The sequence below is a fragment of the Anabrus simplex genome, chromosome 1, assembly GCF_040414725.1.
Source record: "Anabrus simplex isolate iqAnaSimp1 chromosome 1, ASM4041472v1, whole genome shotgun sequence".
NCBI lineage: Eukaryota > Metazoa > Arthropoda > Insecta > Orthoptera > Tettigoniidae > Anabrus > Anabrus simplex.
The window spans coordinates 248,679,959-248,701,151 of NC_090265.1; the positions used below are offsets into that span (position 1 = coordinate 248,679,959).

A 21,193-nucleotide genomic window follows, 5' to 3' on the forward strand; every position below is an offset into this window, starting at 1 on the left:
GTGGGGTGGTTTGTGGTTGTTGGTTGTGCGTGGGAGGATGTGTAATCATTAGGCTTAGTAGCGATGGTGGTTGTTGGTTGGTTGGTTTTGGGTGACGTAGGTGTTTATTTGCGATACAGTGGACTTCGATTGCTTTCTTGAGAAATGGGCACCCAGGATATGATGCGGCGTGGTTTCCCTTGCAGTTCGCGCATTTGGCCTGTTCACGAGGGACTGGGCAGGTGAAGTGATGATGGTTGTCGCCGCATCTATTACAGCGGATCTCATTGGTACAGGTGGCACCAGTATGGTGCAGTTAGAGACAGTTATAGCACATGACTATGAGAGAGGGCTTAGGGCGAGGAGCGGTTCTGTTTCGAGTGGGGGGTGGCAGAATTGGTGGTTGTGGAAGGGGGTACCTCAGGCTCTGATGCGGGTATTGCTGGAGTATTTTCAGTATTTTCAGAAACAGTCTGTACATATGTAGTAACATAGGGTGGGTGATTTCTGGGTCGGTTTGAGAGCTAATGTCCACTATGGACAGAGGTGGGTCAGTTTGGACGCCACATTCGCACTAAATAGGTCCCTCCTTCAGCGTTTCTTCTTGCTCTGCTGCGTCTTCGTGGTCTTCTCCTTCATCTACGGGGTCTTCTTTTTCTTCAGGTTGGCGGTCAGGGTGGGAGTCTAGTGGGTAAAGAACCAGGGGTTTAGGGACATCTTTGAGTGGAAGTAGCAAATCTAAGATGTCTGTGAAGTGTTCTTGGAAAGGGGTAATCATTAGGATATCGTTCTCTGATTCTTCTATATAGGCTATGTGGGTCTCAAAGAGATGCTTGATAGTGCCGAGGATTGTGGTCCGGTGCTGGTACACAGTTCCTACGACACTAAGGGGGAGGGCAATTACCTTGGATTCAGGGGCGAGGGGGAGCCGGGACCTGCTACATGATTAGTAGAATGAAGTATCGAAAAAATCTTTCTCATCCATTTCAGGAAGGTAAGTTGACTGGAGCTTTGAAATGGGAGAGCTGGGGACGGGGATCGGTAAGAGGGCTGCGATGCGGGGTTACGATTAGGGGTTGATCGGGTGCGGGCCGTGTTGCTTCTGGTTGGGTAGTTGCTGGGAGGGGTTGGAACAGGGGTCCAGCTACTCGGTCCACAGCACTTGTTCCTCGATCTTGGTTTGCTGGGCATGACGGGATTTCCTTGGCCGGGATTAGTTTGCTTGTAGGCTGGGAGGGGTAGGGATGAAATACTTTAGCGGTCAAACGCACTTGCGGACCGGGCTGGGTAGTTCAACTTGTTGCCTGTGTCGTGTGAGGCTAGTTTTTGTACGTGAATTACGCCACGGGCAAGGCACGATCACAGGACACCAAGCTGTTAAGACAAATGGCTCTGTGGCCACCAGGGTGACCGGTGGCTATAGTGGTCTTCTTGGCTGGACGCAGCTAGAGGGCGCTAGCGGCGAGGCTGTCTCCGTGGCGGGCTTCTCCTTGGCTGTGCGGGGCCAGCGGGTGCTAGCGGCGATGCTATCCTCTTCGGTCGGTAAGCTAGTTGCCTTGGTTACCAGTACCAAGCTTCGGGGTAGTCTCTCCGATGTGCTCTCTAGCGTGACTGAACGACGAAGGATGACTGGAGGATGAGGATAGTCTTGTTTGAATGTATCCAACAGGTCGGACCGCGCAGGGAACCACGACGGCTGGCTCTCCGTTTGGCTGGCAGCGGGTGGCTGAGGCGAGTGGGTGCTCGCGGCTGCTAGCTGGACGGTGGTGCGCTCCTAGCGGCGTGGTGCGGTACTATTCTGTACCGTGGGGAGCGCTTGGCGGAAGGCGATGGTGAGCTGGCGGCTTGCAGGGTGCAAGCTCGGTATCTTGGTTTTCCTTGATGTGCTTTCTTCGAGTGCTTGGCTGAGAATTGTGTTGCTCTGTGTTGTGTTGTTCCTTTGCTACCTATTTAACGTCACACTAATACGGGCAAGCTTTCAGCGAAGTTAGGAAAAGGACAGGAATGATAATAATTTATATAATCGCACGTGGAAGCCCAAAGGACAGCACAATTGCCCATTTATCCTACTTGTCAGCGATAACTTATTGGCTGCTTTCCTCTACTCTTCAGTAACGCACAATCACCGAACGTAATCTTGACTTGTATTCACCCATCTCGTTCTAGGAAGACCAGGCGCTCTTCCATTTGGTTTGAAGTCTATAATGACTCTCGGCCATTGGCCTTCGTCCATTCTAGCAACATGTTTCACCCTTTATATTTGTCTAGCTTTTATAATACCTGCGATACTATCATCCTGGTACATTCCTTCAAGGTCAGTGTTGTGTTTTATTCTTCATTTCCCGCAGACAATTCGGAGTGTCCTGCTCTCAAATTCTATAAGTTCATGAAGAATTTATTTATGAACGTTCAAGGTCGGACATCCATACAAAAAAAAGACTAGTTTTATAAAGTTTGCCTCTGAATTTTTTTGAAAGGTTGCTTGACTTTAATAAGGTGCGTAAGGGAAATAACAGAATCCGGCTTGTAGACGTGATTTAATCTTCTCTTCTTCTGGTCTCTTTTCTGTCAATAGAACGTGCTATTTCTACTATCATTTTCCTTGTGCTTTAACTTTTGGTCATTACTCCAGAATTCGTCCTCGGTGTTGCTTTCCTCTGTCCTTCCCATCTTTGGCATGTTTTTGGGAAGGCTGTTCTGCATTAAGTGGGTCACTCTACTGGATGGTTTTACGTTTGATTCCCATGTCCATCTCAGTGAACAAGGACTCCCTCGGCTTTCTTGTCCAGAAAACAGGTAAGGATCTGGTAGGCGGTCATTATTATTATTATTATTATTATTATTATTATTATTATTATTATTATTATTATTATTATTGCTAGTTATTTAACATTCTGCTCAAATACCTTGAGCCTCATATGTTCGATTAGTTTAGAAACCAGAATTTTCACTGTTGTCTATAACAGAGATGCAACTTGGGCTTTCAGCCGGTCAACACATGATGTAGTGTAGATAATGTGACATTGGCCATTAGAAAGCAAACATGACATACCTATCTTCAATAGTTACTTATAAAAGTCACTAAGTATTACCATAACAAACAGAATCTCAATGCAACTAATTAGCAACAAATATTACTTAACACACTATAATATTCAAGATTAATTTGGGCTGATGATCAAATAAATAACATTAAAGTGCACTCGACTGATAAACTAGAATAGAGGAGATGATGGTGAGATTGCTGCGAAGATGATTTAATGTATCGATGGCTTCACTCTAAATCCTCGTATGTCCCATTGCTCTTCCTGTCCATTCTATACCTTAAGACTGGTCACGCCTCCGAGCCACGCACAGATTGCAGCCCACCAGAACAGTTTTCTTTGTGTTAATTTTGCTATAGTTGTGTGTAAAGGAAAATGAACCTTAAATACATTACACCGTAGGAAATTATTATTTGAACACCATGTACTTGTAAATACAATACTGAGAGGAATATTTCCTAATAAGACCCTTCAATCACACGTTCGTGAAACAAAATTCTTCCACTACGTAGGTTTCATTCCAGATCGACTGACATGCAAACTCAACATCCCTACAATGCGGTACGGTTAAGTCCATTTTCCTTTACATATTAGCATAGAAAATGAACACAACGAAAATTACTCTGATGGACTGCATACAAATATGTGACTGGGAGGCGAGACCAGTCCTAAGGGATATAATGGGTAGGAAGAACATTGGAACATACGAGGTTTTAAAAGTAAGCCAACGGTATGTTTTCTAATGTTATTTTGTATCTCCCAAGTTACTTTCAAGACTCTTGTCAGGCTGTTGTCGTCGTCGTCGTCGTCGTTGTTGTTGTTGTTGTTGTTGGTTGGCTCATTATTCTGTAAAATGGTTTGACGCATCTGCAAGATGCATTGGTAAGCAGTGTCGCACCTCTGTGTGGGTAGCTATGTATAATATAACCTAACAGTTATAAAATTCCACCTTATACTGTGCTAACGTTTTCATTTCTACGTAACTACTACATCCTACATCTGCTCTAACTGTCGTTCTTAAATAATTCCCTTCACTGTTTCTTATTTTCTTTGAATCGAACGAGTGAATTTGAAAATTGTTAAACTTGTTCATCCACCAGATTAATTTCTTATTTCATTACATGTTGACCAAATTAAGTTCCAAAATTATTATTTAAACATCATGTACTTGTAAATACAATACTGAGAGGAATATTTCCTAATAAGACCATTCAATCACACGTTCGTGAAACAAAATTCTTCCGCTACGTAGGTTTCATTCGAGATCGACTGACGGGCAAACTCAAGAAGAATAAAGCTTATAAATGTAAGAGGATTTGGAGAGATGTTCAGAATTCTTTACCTAATAGAATAAAAATCATTCAAAAGGCAACATGATATCGAGAAGAATTTGAGTTATGGAGGGAGTAGTAATAGTAGAAGTATGTTAGAAACTATGAAGTTTATCACAATAATATGTGACTAAAATAGATCATAAACACAGAATGGATGGAAATCAGTAGCTCTGTTTGGCATAAGGAATAGCTGTCAATGTTTGGTTGGATACCATGCATTGAAGTCTCGCCCAACCCCTTACGAATAATACTACTTATTACTCTAATTCAGTATTAAACTTAACACGTATTCCATAAATGTGTGTAACACTCCTTGAAACAAACGTCAAGGCTTTCGGAATAACCAAACTTCTGTGGTATAACCTTTAAAGTAACACAGATAATAAAAGGCAAATTTGCTTTTAAATCAAGCTTAACGGAAATCTTCCCCTCGTAAGTCCCAATGCTCTCTCCTATCCTTTATATTCCTTAAGACTGGTCACGCCTCCCAGTCACATACTTAGTATATGCAGCCCCTCAGAGTATTTTTGTTGTGTTCATTTTCCTATGATAATATATAAAGGTAAATAAACCTTACCGTATCGCATTGTAGGGATGTTGTTTGCAAGCGAATGTACACTCTCCTATAGTGTAATGTATTTAAGGTTCATTTTCCTTTACACACAACTATAGGAAACTGAACACAAGGAAAATTGTTCTGATGGACTGCATATCGATGGCTTACTTCTAAAACCTCGTATGTCCCAATGTTCTTCCTGCCCATTATTTTCCTTATGCCTGGTCACGCCTTTCAGTCACATATTTATATGCAGTCCATCAGAGTAATTTTTGTCGTGTTCATTTTTATATGCTGATGTGTATAGAAAATGGACCTTACCATACCGTATTGTAGGGATGTTGTGTATATGGCCAATTTACGGACTCCAACCGTATAGTGTATTTAAGGTTCATTTTTATACATCAGCATAGGAAAATGAACACAAGGCAAATAGTTCTGATGGGCTGCATATCCATATGTGACTGGGAGGCGTGACCAGCCTTAAGGAATATAATGGATACGAAGAGCATTGAGAGATACGAGATTTTAGAAGTAAGCCATCGATATATATGTGTGGCTGGGAGGCGTGACCAGTCTTATATGAAGAGCATTGGGTCATACGAGGTTTTAGAAGTAAGCCATCGGTATGAAGAATCAACATTCTTTGGAGGAGATAAGAAAACACCAGACAATGGCAGAGGAAGCAAGTCCAGCTCATCTACTGTCCCTTTTTTTCCTTTCTGTAGCTACTTTAGCCTCTGTCTTATACTTTCCTCTATACTCCGTACTTCTAGAGTTACGGCACTAAATAGAATTTATTTTTACTTCATAAATATTAGTAGTTGTGTATTTATTATGTTCTTGACTACACCCTATTCACATTCTTGTAGTATTGGTAACCAAAAACATAATGCTATTCAGTACACGTTTATACTGACCAATTTTCTGTATTAAGTAGCGAATGTTCCATGCAAGTAACCTGCCAATAATCAATATAAGATGCATTATTCCGAAATTAAACTGTTATATTGTGTCATTTGGTAAACAAACTTACTGCGTTTTCTTTTCAGGATAATATTTTTCACTTTTTTCACTTTTAAATGCACCCGTAAGTTCTCTTGGATCATTAATTGTCCACGAATCTCTCATATCAATTAGTATCAAGTTCAAAAGATTTAATTATGACTTATCAACCAAATGTTTTTGCAGCCTGGTTAAATCTTTGAAAAGGGCTAGAATTCCATTTTCTCAATAGGAACTTATGAAAAACGTCTAAGTATTTGCGGATGTTTTTATCTCTCTTCGCATAGAAAATTAACTATTTGCTTATTTGAGTTGTATATTAAACTACTTTTTTGTTAAAGAAATTACGGAACGTCAGATATTTTCTAAGAATTTCAAGGAAGTAACATTTCCTGGCTTTTTTTATTTCGTGTACTGATACATATTATGAAGTCGTTGAATGTATCTTATATTGGTTGTGTGTCAAAAATTTCCTGAATAGATAGATGGCATTGTTCACTTAATTATATGTATATTGTACTCCCCCTCGCTTCATGAGTATATCAATGCACAGAAAATGATTCTATGTGGCTTTAATCATTGTCGATCTGCTGAATTGTCAATGACGATGGACCTTTAAATCAAGGATCCACACGTAGCCAAAGTTTGTGTTCAAACTCACCTCCATCTTTCAGTTAAACTTGTATTGTAATCAGTCAAAGTGAGTCACCTAATAAATTAAAATATAGAGTGGAAATGAAAATAATTAAATAATTAAAATAATTTAAATATACTGTCCAAATAGATAACAGAAATAAATTTACAATTAAAATCGTAATACGTTCATTGTTCGTCTCTAGAAACACTTATTCAGTATATACCAGCTATACGGAGTCTTTAGATTCATTATCTCAATTTCCTGAAAGTGCTTCTTGACATTATAGTCGTGGGAAATGGGCTCGTACGTTCTACACTTCTTGATACTTATTTTTAATTCACATCATTGGTGTTAAGATGTGTTTATTTGATCTGGGTTTTAAAAGGTATGTATTTTAACTCTCCCTTTCGAACCTCATCCGCACTAAGAAACTGATGCGACGGCGTCCAGAGTTTAGAGGACAATTTACTTCCTCCACCGTAATGCAGATTAGGGTAGGATTATCATTGCATGGAAGAAATATCATACTATTAAATGTGACACAGGCTACTCATTAGGAGTACTTCTCTCTGTGTCAGGATGAAGTCATCAGTAATTGAAGCGTTGACATGGACAAGATAGTAAGTAAAACAAAAATCGAAATTTCGCTTTCTTCGCGGAGAAAGGAGTAAACGCTCATGCCAATGACATGGAAAAGGTAGGAAGTCAACTGGTATAGTAGATTTGCTTCTACGATAGACGCAAGATGGAACATGTGTTAAATCGATGAGGCTTGGCATGGAGAAGGTTGTAAGTCAGGCCGTTCCTCTGGTGGAATTAGGTATAACCTTTGCCATTTGTTGACAGTCGACTGCATGCAAACCTTGTTTATAGCTATTATAGTTCGTCATAGTGATATTTCAGTTGGCATAATGCCTCCGAAACCTATTCCATTCAAAGTGGTAAGTCGTTATTGCCAGCATCTTGATATGACGTTCATTCTAGTTCGTTGTTTTATAAATAGGTATTACGAGTGTCCAACAATGGTCCCAGAAGAAGTTGCACAAATTATCAGAGAGACTAAACATATCCAACCATTTCACATAATCATGATGCCTGGAGATTTTTGTGACTTTGCCACGGAAAGCAAGAGTATTTAAATACTCAATACCTTAAGATTAGCACTGTGAGATAGATCAGTATTTCCAGAGCTGAACTTCCATCAATCAATGGTGTTAGACAATCATTCAAAGTGTTAGAACGAGGGCAATCAACAACATTCAGTCCTTACAACCATCAGCGATCCGAAAGCAAAGGACTTATAGGCCATGCCACATGTCTTCGGTGAAAAATATCATGCGTTTTGAAATGTGTGCTTGAATCGTACACGTCAACTGACGAACTGATTAAACAGTGATTTCTCACAATGTGTTTTATCGCATAATTTGTGACTGAAACATAATTAGCCGAACATTGTGCGTTAAAATGATAAATGGATAATTTCTTGATTTTACATGATTTTTTTTTAAATCGTCTGCTTCAAAATGCTGGCAAGACTATTATTTTCTTCTCCTGTAAAATTCAGTTTTTACGACTTACTCCCTTTACTCTATCATCGCTGGAACGGTAAAAGGTTTTATTCAACAAAGCTCTTCCTATCAATTATTCTCCCTAAGACTGATCACGCCTCCCAGCCACGTATGGATACGCAGTCCATCAGAACAAATTTTGTTTTGTTCATTTTCCTATGCCCATGTGTAAAGGAAAGTGAACCTTACTGTACCGTACTGTAGGAATGCACGTTTGCATTACGTATTTACGCACTCCTAGTGTACAATGCATGTAAGGTTCATTTTCGTTTAATCGTCGACATAGGAAAACGAACACAACGGACATTGTTCTGATGGACTGCGTATCCATATGTGGCTGGGAGGCGTGACCAGTCTTAAGGAGAATAATGGATAGGAAGAGTATTGTGGGATACAACCTTTTACCGTTCCAGCAACGATATCAATTCTCCAATTATACTTTCCAGTTATCTGAATTTGTTGGCACATTCTCTTGGTTTCTTATTTGTATCCAAGGATAAGTACAATTCAGAACATATTTTCAGTTCATATTGTCTAAATGTTAACAAACCAGTGCAGAACTGCAGAAATATATAATAATTTAATAATGCCACGAATCACTTTCTGTACAGAATTAGACTTATAGACCCGACTGTTTCCTTTAGATCTCACTTAAGCAGGTAGTGTTCCTTTTCTATTTGATATTTCTCGTTCTTTCTTTTCCCCGCATGTCTGTCTCTCACTCTTTTCTCTTTCTCTGTATCTTTCTCTCTGTCTATCTATCTTTCGATGTGTTTTTACAGAGCTGACCAGAGTAAACCTGGGAGAGGCATGCAAAGAGACGGAACAATGTGCCACCATTGGAGCGGTGTGTCTTGGCACCTGCCAATGTGGGGCGGAGGCACCGGCATACAACAAAGTGGACAACAAGTGCGACAAGGGTGAGCCTTCTTCGCCCGCTCCAGCTTCCGCCATCATATAACAACCCTGCTTTTAGCGCACGCAATATATATACATATGCACAACTCTCATATTTACATTAAAGAAACGAATCGTGTGCCGATAAAGTTGGCATGAAAATGTGGAAAAACTTTCCAGTGAGTCGAACATAATTAATAACATAAACATTGAAGTTAAAACAAGGCGTTATTAAATATAGAATGAAATGTTTTGTGCAATTAAGTATACACATGTCCATAATTTTAAAATTCTATCAGATAAACATAAATTTCATGGAAGTCTGTATCTGTATGAGGACTAGTGGTACCTTAATGTGCGTTATCGATTTAAGCCACTAGAGTAAACGGCAACTACAAACTTTGAACTGGAAATTGCACACCAATTTCCAACGGGTATAATACGGTAATTCAACAGGGAAACTGCACGCTGTCTTGTAAGAAACCAAGTTCATACCTAGATATTGCATACCCGAAGTATTCATGCGAAATTTAAGTAGAAATTTAAGTAAACTATGCATACGTAATTCCCGATACGTGGAAGTGAAATACTTATTTAGTATATTGTAAATGTGATATTTCACTTGTTGGATACAGTCCTAGTATTTTTCTACATTTTTTACATTTTTCAATTTTACATTAACATTTCGTTTATCTCCATAAGACCCCTGCAATTTGATGTATATCGCAGTTTGTAAGTCTAGAAGTTGTTTAACACACTTATACAATGACTGTTGACTGTACTAAAATTATAATAAAAATGATAACGAAATTATTCACAGCCATTTGTTGAGTGCGAACTACCTGTACATGCAGACATAGCTTCCAAAGGATGAGAGAGAACTGCATCCTCCGCTATCTACGTTTCCAAATACGACAATTCTGGAAGCCTTTTGGTTGAGCCCGAGTCAGTTTCAAAAGTAGGTCCCAACTTTGAATGTGCCATCTCACAACCCAGTTCTGTTGCTATTCTTTTTATTTCATATTGCCCGATTCTCACTGCCTGTGTGTGATATTAGCAGGTAGAAAATTGTTAGTGCACAGTTTTCGGCTGATCCTAAAGTAGGTAAGACATTTTGGAGTGCAGTATCCGTGTGGTTCAAGAGCAGGCAGAAATTTTTTGGTGTTCAGTCTCCGACGCCAGATCCCAACAAAACTTAGTACATTCTATTACGAGGGTCAGTCAAAAAGTAAGTGTCCCTAATGTTTTGAATGTGATCAATTGAAGACCAAAGAACACTGTTTTATTTTGGCGTCATTCTTGCATTTTTCGATATAATTTGCAAAGTCGTTGAAATGATATTTCATAAATGAGTGTCCTCTTACCTTCCAGTTCATTGAACACCTTTAACTAATGTAACTATAATAATAATAATAATAATAATAATAATAATAATAATAATAATAATAATAATAATAATAATAATTTCGTTTGGCTATTTCTAGCCGAGTGCAGCCCTTGTACGGCAGACCCTCCGATTAGGAAGGCCGGCATCTGCCATGTGTAGGTAACTGCGTGTTATTGTGGTGGAGGATAAAGTTATGTGTGGTGTGGGAATTGCAGGGATGTTGGGGACAGCACAACCACACAGTCTCCGGGCCACTGGAATTAACCAATGAAGGTTAAAATCCCCGACCCAGCCGGGAATCGAACCCGGGACCGTCTGAACCGAAATCCAGTATTTTGACCATTCAGCCAACGAGTCGGACACTAATGTAACTAATTCAACGTTATACGTCTGTTCCCGTGCATTATTCCATCAGTGACATTAACGAGTTCGGGTGATGCTAGGGGCTTTACGTCGCACTGACACAGATAGGTCTCATGGCGACGATGGGAAAGGAAAGGCCTAGGAGTTGGAAGAAGCGCCCGTGGCCTTAATTAAGGTACAGCCCCGGAATTTGCCTGGTGTGAAAATGGGAAACCACGGAAAACCATCTTCAGGGCTGCCGACAGTGGGATTCGAACCCACTCTCTCCCGGATGCAAGCTCATGGTTCGGGTGATGATGAAGGAGGGCAACTCCACTCTTTGTTTTCACAGTCGTTTGGCTCTCTGCAAATTCACAACACCCCCCCCCCTCCCATATGCCGACACAATATCACAGTGAATGTTGACATATTCTGTGTTTTTTGCCCTCCGGAATCGGATTATTACGCAGTTCTACATCCGTAGCCATCGTCCTGCAACTTCGCCATTTTGCAACTATCGCTGTTTTAATTCTCTAGTTTATTGACTTTGCACATCTTTACAGTCTCAATAAGTAGGGGCAAGCTCCGTTACTTAGTTTCTGAGCGATGAAACACAAAAACTTAATTTTTGACTTACCCTCTTAGTTTATGAGATAGATAGGTGAGTCTAACTTTGGAGAATAATAGACGACGATTTCCGTGACATGAAATGTTAGAATAGAATAATAATACCTGTAGTCAGTTTACAACTTGCAAACAACTTCTATTTCCTAACACTAAAAGTTTACTATTTATAAACGCATCCATCTGTACACAACACTTGTACAGTATATGTTTTTGCCAATGTGCTTTATGTTGAATCGAAGTGATTTAAAGATGCACTCTTGATTAGACGAAATGTGTTATTCTGCGTTTAATAACGCCTTTCATTCAATATTTCTTCAATATTATAAAGTATATTCTAAATACTAAATCTATTTTAACATTCTCTCTATTAAATAGATAATATTAAAGAAATTAATATTTTGGGGGAATACATTTGCTGCTATATTTGAACAAATCAGCAAATCAATCAGAAAATTGCTTCGGTATAGGTAAGTCTTTATAAAACAATAATTTTAGGGTAAATTACTTCAGTAACTTTCTGAGGTGGAACTTCTTCAGAATATGTAATAATCACAAACTTTGGAAAAAAATTGCTTCGATAAAGGTAACTGTTTAGAATTTCACTAATTTTGGAGAAAATTGTTCATTATAAGTAAGTCTTAACAATAATTATTTTAGGGAAAAATTAATTCAGTACAACTAATGTTTTAAAACTAAAATTTTGGGTAAATTGTTCAATTGTACATAAGACCATTTTTGTAGGGGATGAATTACTCTAGTATAAGTAACAGTAATAACTTCTTTACCAAAAATTAATTTTCCAGGCGGAAAGCATTATTTAATCTCATCGATTGTAAACGTTAAAAACATTTAAGCTCTTCAGGTCTTTTAAATCGTGAAATTACCAGCGTTTCGCCCCAGTGTAGCAGTGTGCTCATCAGTTGGATTGCTACACCTTTCCAAGATGCTGGCGGCTAGTGCGCCGTTGAGACACCAGTACAAGCCTCTTATACGGTATAGGACAATACAGTGACGGTGCACTAGGGGAAGTACGTACCTCCACTTGTATAAAGGCCTCAAGTGCTTGAATGTTTTAATAATTTTTGTTTATTACCTTTACTAGATGGTTTTGAATTATCTTATACAATAGAATTTGTCACGCGTTTCAATGATGTACGCAAGTTATTGAATACTTCGTCATATCGATGACTTGACTTTTTCAGCTTTTATACTTCTCCATGTAGTGTGTGGTTCACAAGGAAGGACTGGCCTACATTTTAAATCAATACACCTCTAAGTGCGTGTTGCGCAAGTTATGCTAATGGCAAAGCACGGTCTAACTCTGCTGTTAAACAACCGCAATGAGGCAATCAAGCAATAAATGCAACCATCACGAAGCTTGTTCAACTTCCGAACACATTCTGCGCTTCTTCCACAAGTTATGCCATCGATCACAGTCGGCTTTATTGCTTGTGTCTTCTCGTCGGATGGCCGTAAGATGTCATTGGTATCTCTAAGAACAAATAAAGTAAATTTGACAGTATTTATGAATAGCAGGAATTATTATTATTATTATTATTATTATTATTATTATTATTATTATTATTATTATTATTATTATTATTATTATTCATGCTCTAAAGCCTTGTCACTGCAACCACGGAGTTGTATTTTAAGAACTCGATTCAACTCCAATTAAGAGCCGCGGATCATTCCGGTGGGCAATATTTTGAAATAGGACTCTCATGGTCGTCCTTTTTGCCTCTTGTCACTCCTTCGAAGATGTTGTTCCAAAGGAAGTCATAGCGTCCAAAAATGTGACCCTCGGTTCTTGCCTTTCTACTTTCAATCCCTTTTATGAGGCTTCTTCAGTTTTACCTATTTCTTGGAGAACCTGAGTGTTACTTTTCTTTTGTGTCTAACTTGTACAGATCACTCCTCTCCACACCTTCGTTGCTTTCACCCTCGGTTTTACACTTTACCCTAGTGACCAGATTACACATGCATACGTAAGTACACTCCAGACAAAGCTCTTCGCAAATGCCTTCCTTGTTTCTATATGCTTATTGCAACAAGCAATACGCTTATTGCTTAGTAGATTTTTTCTTTGGAAGGATTTTTAGCCATAACTAACCTCTTCTTCACATCACGGATAACTCTGCTGTCACAGGTGACAGAGCTTCCGAGATAAGAGAACTGGCTCGTCTGCTCAATGTTCGAATTACCCATCTATATTCCAACTCTTCTCAGAGTTAATTTCAGGTTCCACTTGGACAGAATTTCAGCCAGTACTGTCAGTGTCTAAACATTTCCTTTACACTCTCAACAACATTTGCTTATCTTATAAAATGCATCTGTTTCCCATTAACGTTAATATCAGTTGTTTTGGTGGTCATCGCTGCTATTGCCTCTTCTATGTATATACTATTAAATAACTAAGGTGAAAGTGCGTATAATTTTAGCCACTGGCTTTGTCTTCTTAGAGTTTATTATTATTATTATTATTATTATTATTATTATTATTATTATTATTATTATTATTATTATTGTTGTTGTGCTTTTATGGCCGCATTGGACCACTGTAGTCAATGTCTGTCCGGTCTTCTATGATGTTATAAGTTTTTTTCTTTCCTGTTCTCCCAGTATTTCTTCATTCTGTCTGATCTTCTTTGTCGTTCTTCTTCTGAAAATACCTTTTAGTTGATTCTCCCTTATGTCATTAGAGTTAATTTTTACACCTTTTTGCAGTTGTTTTGCTTCCGTTCATTTCAATTTCCTGTGGTTTGTACAGATTCAGTATAAAGCATCTGTTATTCCACTCAAGTCGTACATTTTTAATCATTTAAAAGAGAAGTTTCCTGTCCACCTTTAACAAAGGCCCTTTTAAAGATCAAGGTAGATCACATGTGCAGTCGCCCACAACAATCAGTGCATGGCGTTTTACGGTATGTGGCAAAACAAACAACACTGAAATTATTGCTCATCTACTGTCCACGTTTTCCAATCAACGAAGTACTTATTTTATATAATAGTTCGGCATATTGTGAATTCAGTATTATGTTGATCTCTGCGATTATGCTTCGCGCTACAGAGTAGAGGGTATTTATCGTGGAACATTCTTTTCGGTCATATGAATGGGGGCAGAATGGACACGGTTTGCTTCGTGTTAAAGAACTGTACGAAGAGCAATTCGCCGTTGATAAGTTCCAGCATACGAGATCAGACTTATGTCAACGAAAGGAAACACCAGCGCGCCCAAGAACAGTCACCACAAACGAGAATCTTGGACGACTTCACCAACAGGTGTTACAATCCTCAAAGCGTAGTCAATGACGAACATCGCTGAAACTCGGTTTTTGAGCGACAAGTCTGTTCGGTGGATGTTTAAAGAGATGATTAGATTTGAATAGCTCATTAAAGTTCGTCTGACAAAAAGGGGATGAGTGAGCCCGATTACAGTATCACATCCGAGTTTGTCGATGACGTATGAAGTTTCAGATTTCTTCGGGTGCATGTGTTTTTCAGATGAAAGCTATATTCACCTTGATGCCAATATCAACTAATAAACAACTATTATTTTAGCGTTAGAACGGCCTGATGCCGTTGCACAGAAAGTACTACACAGTGCGCATGTTAACGATTTGGTGGGCCGTGTCCAGTTATGGAATATTGGGCCCTTACTTCATCGTGGATGTTGCACAGAATCCAAAAACAGAGGGCCAGGTATTCTACAGAGACTTCACTACTACCCTACTCGTGCGGGATTTGCGCCGTCTTTTGTTGAACATAAAACTTACTCCTTCAACGATAATGGATGCATCAGTATGGAACTACAGCCCTCAGCACGGAGTATTCACTTATCCTTCTGCAACGACACTTTGGAGATTGCCTAATTTCTCCACCCCCATGACCTTCCTACTACCGGATCCCAGATGTCTACATATGGAAAATGTTGAAAGAATCGCTTTTCAAGACAGATGACCAATCTTGAAATATTCCTGAATTATGCGAGAAGATAACACCATGTTTGTGTGTCCTTACAGCAACCTTTGTCCATCAGCATGTTCAATAATCTTCCGAAACTTTATGAACAACTTGTTGCACCTGATTGTATATATTTTCAACACATACTGTACCAATGCAGTTAAATAATATTTTAATGTCCTTTGTTTTGCCACAGACGGTATCAGAAAATCAAAATAGGTATAATTCACCTTCCATGTAGATACAAACCCTGTGGATGCCCACAACAAACCTTATATCCGTAGGTTCAACTGTTTCTGAGAGAAGTGTACCTACCTGTAACGGACACATACGATACAACGTACTCATTTACTTTTTGTGTGAATGTACATTGCTATTCAAGTCTCCTCTCAAAAATTATGCGGGAAAATAATTTGATCTCTGGTTCTTTTCCCAACCCTGCAACGAAATTTGTCATCGCCCATGTGATATTCTCTCTCTTTTAATTATTGTTATTGTTGTGTTTTTGTTGTAGTAGTTTGAAGAGGAAAGAGGATAATTCCCATAAAATAACAAAAGAGCAGAAAGAATTATAATACTTATGCTAACTTGAAATGTCTTGGCCAACATTTCGTCTGATAGATTAATATGTACTGTGTCTGACAACCTTTGTACTTTCTTACATAAGTAACTTGAAAATACACTGAACAGGAACTGTTAATTCTCCATACTTTCCTTACAAACTGATTGCGCCCCAGGAAGTTTATAAGTTGACACTTGGTAGATTATCAACCTATAGGCTTGTGTTTAAATTCCATCTCAGGATGGCACCCAGCAGAAATTTTACTGTACAATCTGTAAAAATCTGTCCTTAATCCCATTATTCCTCAATACGGATAAAATCCCTTTCATCGGTACTTTGTCATATGCATTCTCTAGTTCCACGAAACATAAATATAACTGTTTCCTCTCGTATAACTTTTCAATTACTTGGCGCATACCGAAAATCTGGACCTGGCAGTCCCTGTGTGGTCTGAAACCACATTTCGTCGCTTCACCGGCAAAACGTTGTATCCCACAAAGCTCTTCCAATCCATTATTCTCCTTAAGACTGGTCACGCCTCCCAGCCACATATGGATACGCAGTCCATCAGAACAATGTCCGTTGTGTTCGTTTACCTATGTCGACGAGTAAACGAAAATGAACCTTACATGCAGTATACACTACACATGGGCATAGGAAAATGAACACAACGAGATTTGTTCTGATGGACTGCATATCCATACGTGGCTGAGAGACGTGACCAGTCTTAAGGAGAATTATCGATAGGAAGAGATTTGTGGAATACAACGTTTTACCGGTGAAGCGACGACGTATTTGCGTACTCCTAGTGTATAATGCATGTAAGGTTCATTTTCGTTTACTCGTCGACATAGGAAAACGAACCCAACGGAAATTGTTTTGATGGACTGCGTACCCATATGTGGCTGGGAGGCGTGACCAGTCTTAAGGGAACTAATGGATAGGAAGAGCTTTGTGAAATACAACGTTTTACCGGTGAAGCGACGATTTGTTTTCATAAAACTTACGCTTAACTATTGATCTTACCCTCCTTTCCAAACTACCATTGAACACCTTCACTGATATACTGATCAGTCCCTCCTGTTCCCTTACTTATGGATACGTGCAATTACTGCTTTCTCTCAACCAAAGCGTACCTTACTAACATTCTATTCTCATATGATTACTCTATGAAGCCATTTCATCCTTGACTGCGCAATATATTTTACCATTTTCGATCTAATTTCATCTATTCCTGCTGCTTTATGACAATGCAGTTTATCCTTTCCACTCTCTCGAGTGTAATTTCACTACTATCATTGTTGGTCCTCCCCATGAACTCGGTTGTTAGCGACTTCCATAGAATTATTTCGTTTTACGTTAAGAAAATTTTCAAAATATTCCTTCCGTCTGTCCATTGATTCCCGGTGATCTGCGATGAATTCAACCGTTTTACCCAAAACACTATTTACTTCTTTTTTTCTCTCCAAAATTATTTATTACTGCCCAATTGGGTTTCCCTGCCGCCTTACCAAACCTTTCCAGGATATTACCGATATCTTCCCATGATTCCTTCTTCTTCATCTTCAACTCTACAATGATTTTCTTTGCCCCGCTTTTTTCATCTGCGTACGATTCTCTATCTGCATCAGATCTTGTTTGGAGCCATTTTAGATTTAGAAGTTGTCCTCACGTCGTCATTCCACCAAGATGATCACTTTTCCCATATTTACTCACAGCTGTTCCTAGCCATTACCTTGATGTTCCTACTATAGGCCACTCATTCTCTTTCTTATATTCTGAACCTGCTGACTGTCTATTATTTTGAACTTTTCACTTATTATAGGCAGCGTCTAATTTCAAAACCGGACAAGTCCACTCTTCATGGGAACTGGGATAAATGTCGAATCTTAAACAGCTTTGAAGGTTACATGCGTCCAAAGTGCTTGTGAGCAACAAAACCGGACAGACTCAATCTAATGTGTACCTTTAAAGTGCCGATTAGCATCAAAAAAGGACTTGTCCTAAATAAGCTAGTTTCAGAAGTGGAATAGACCTCCATCACCAATGAGAACGACTTATGTTGATCACGTGACAACGGTAGTTGTCATGGCTGCTGTTTGATAACATGTTTACTGATTTCTTACAAGTTTAACACTACTTTTTGTTACTAATGTGAATATTCGTGAACTGAAAATAAAGAAAATGAGTTCTTTAACATTTAACATGGTTGTGGAAGTTGTTGGAGGTAGCAGAGCTCGGAGAAAGCAACGAAATACTCAAAACTGGAAACGTGCAAAAGGGAAGAAAGAGAGATATGTAGACAGAGTTGTATTTTTGGAATTACTTGAAATTTTGGAGGGCTCAATCCATGTGAACGTCATTTTGAAATAAAAAATTATTCATATAATTGGGTTTTAAGTGATGATAATGGGTGTAAATTTAATTACCATATACATTCAATTTTTACTAGCTCTTTCTATTTTGACGGGTGTTTTATCTGTTATATACCTTTCGTGTGCAGCTAGTAGCCTCTGGTCTGGAATCTCACTTCATTTTTAATTTTCCGATAGATATATGGCAAGAAATCTACCAAAATATCCAGACTGAAATCATAGATGTTTTGGGAAATGTCGCAAAAATTATGGAGAACTAACAATGAAGGCCACACAGAAGGTCCAGGCATTGTTTTATGCATCGACTGTAAAATCTGAACAGGATGCATTTATAGCTAAATTCTGTTCCTCTTCTACCCCTTCACGACGCAGAGTTCGATCTACCAGCCCGAAGAGACTTCAAAAGTGAGTTTATAACGTATAATGCGCCAGATGTGTGTGGAAATAGAGTGCAAGTGTGTCGTGAAGCATTTCTTTGAATACTGTGTATAACTAAGCACAGAGTAGTACTTGGTGTGTTCAGCCAAATAAAGCAATATGTATCTGCAAATTTTGAAAGAAGCGTTCGGGACCATCGTTCACAGTCTTATGCTCAGAAACTGGAAAGTTTGGTAACTTACATACGGAACTTGAAAGGGAAAGAATCTCACTATTGTCGAAATAAATCTTAAAGGGTGTACCTTGCCTCAAATCTGAACATCAAGAAATTGTGCCGAATGTGCAATGCATCCGTGCCTTTGGAAGTTAGGGTAAAAGAAAGTTATTTCTGGAAAGTGTTTAACACCAAATTTAATATTGGATTTGGATCTCCGGCGACTGATACTTGTTACAAGTGCATTCAACTGAATGCACACATTCAAAATGAGAAAGCCGTTTCTAGAAAGGCCAACCTGATTACAGAGAAGAGAGTTCATAAATTCCAATGCACAGCATTCTACGAGTTTCTTCGAGAGGAAGAAGATAGCATGATAACACTAGCTTTCGACTGTCAGAAAAATCAGGCACTACCAAAACTATCAGATCAGTCAGTATATTATTCACGTCATGTAAGTCTCTATAACTTCACGGTTGTTACTGGCAGTTCAAAGGGCAGTATGCCCAAATATAAAGTGTTAATTTATACTTGGACTGAAAATGAACGTCCTAAAAAATCAAATGAAGTTATGTCTGCCCTTTATGATGAGCTGCAAACTATTGATCTTCAAGATATAAACTAATAAGATTATTTGTCGATGGATGCCCTGGACAAAATAAGAATTTAACGCTATTGACAATGTTATCTAAATGTCTTAGCAGTGCTCCGCTCATGAAAACTGAGATAATCTTCCCTGTTACTGCCCACACGTTTCTTCCACCAGACCGAGTTTTTTGACGAATAGAGAAGGAGCTGAAATGAATAGATACTATTGTCCAACCTTCTGCGTATCACGAAGTCTTCTCGAATCATGGAACTGTGAAATTTATAGGAAAGGACTGGGCCGTTCATGATTGTAAAACTGAATGTGAGAATGTGATGAAATCTACTCAATCCCTTCCCTTCAAAATATCACACTGCAAGAGATTTGTAGTCAGGAAGACTAGGGGGAACAATATTCATATAAGGGGAGAGCAATATTTCAGAACTGATGTAGGAGTGGAGGGCACAATCACTAAAAAGAAAAAAACAAACAGTGTGATCAATCCTTTTGAATCACTCATTGGCATGAATAAACTGAAGGTAGAAAAGATTCAAGATATAGATCAGCTCTTTAAAAAAATTGGACAAGACTGGAAAATTCAGGATGAACTACAGTTCTATCATTTCACCTACCACTAGCAAGTACAGCAGATATAGCAAACATAAGTGAAGTAATGGACAAAACTAAATCACCAGACATGTATAAATTAACAGTTCAACATCTAAAAGATAACATAGACATAATAACACCAGTAATACAGAAGCTAATCAATAAAACAATAGACGGAGGTATTTTCCCAAAGGATCTGAGGACTGCCCTAGTAAGACCTGTTTACAAGCAAGTTTCATAGGTTTATATTTACAGTATGAAAATTATAGACATATATATATTCTTAAAACTATACGTAAAGTCGTTGAAAGATACATTGTTGATCACCTAATCTCATATTCAGAAAAATGTAAAATTGTTGATGAACAGCAATTTGCTGTAATCTCGAGGAATTCTCAGATTTGACCAATGGGAAGCTAAATCAAGGTATGCACGTTTTATTATGTTTATTGATTTCTCAAAGGTATTTGATTCAATTTCCCATGAAATAATTATTGCAGCCTTAAGCAAAATTGGGGTAAGAGGAACACCAATAAACGTTGTTGAAAGTTATTTGACTGACCGAACGTATAAGGTAAAAATTGATAGTATATATGGAGAAATATCTCCTATTAAAAGAGGTGTTTCACAAGGAAGTATCCTAAGACCCATTTTGTATATTATTTTTGTCAATGAAATAAGCTCATGTTTTAAAAACTGTAAATATTTCATGTATGTAGATGATAAACTAATTGTATCAGTACATAAAAACTCAAAACTGGCAGAGAAGCATTTACAATTGAAGCATACCTACTTACAAGTATGGTGGCATGATAAGGGTCTAATAATTAACACTTCAAAAAGAAAAGACTTGTACATTACTACCCCCAAAATGCATAGAGAAAACATTAAAATAACATATTCAGCTCAGTGCATTCGTGATGGTGAACAAAAATCATGCAATTGTGACTATGTATTCTATAATTCTACAATATTCTATCACAATTTTAAATTATTGTATAACGTTTTAAGTATTTTGTAACAAGCTTAAAGCTCTAATTATATTTTATAAAGTTATTTGTGGCCCAGTAAGTGGCCATGGGAGTCAGGTACCAATTTTTATGGAATAGATGATGGCATCGAAAACGTAT

At 38.4% G+C, this 21,193-nt stretch overlaps 1 protein-coding gene across 1 annotated transcript in view; it reads left to right on the forward strand.

The window, feature by feature from the left end:
* The first annotated feature begins 232 nt into the window (after positions 1-232).
* The window catches only part of jus (julius seizure), a 181,559-nt gene continuing 160,598 nt past the window's right edge, over positions 233-21,193 (forward strand). Inside the window, exons 1-3 of the mRNA XM_068225791.1 lie at positions 233-435; positions 1,385-1,521; positions 8,906-9,043. Of these exons, the coding sequence (XP_068081892.1) occupies positions 233-435; positions 1,385-1,521; positions 8,906-9,043 (478 nt within the window). The remainder of the gene's footprint in view (positions 436-1,384; positions 1,522-8,905; positions 9,044-21,193) is intronic.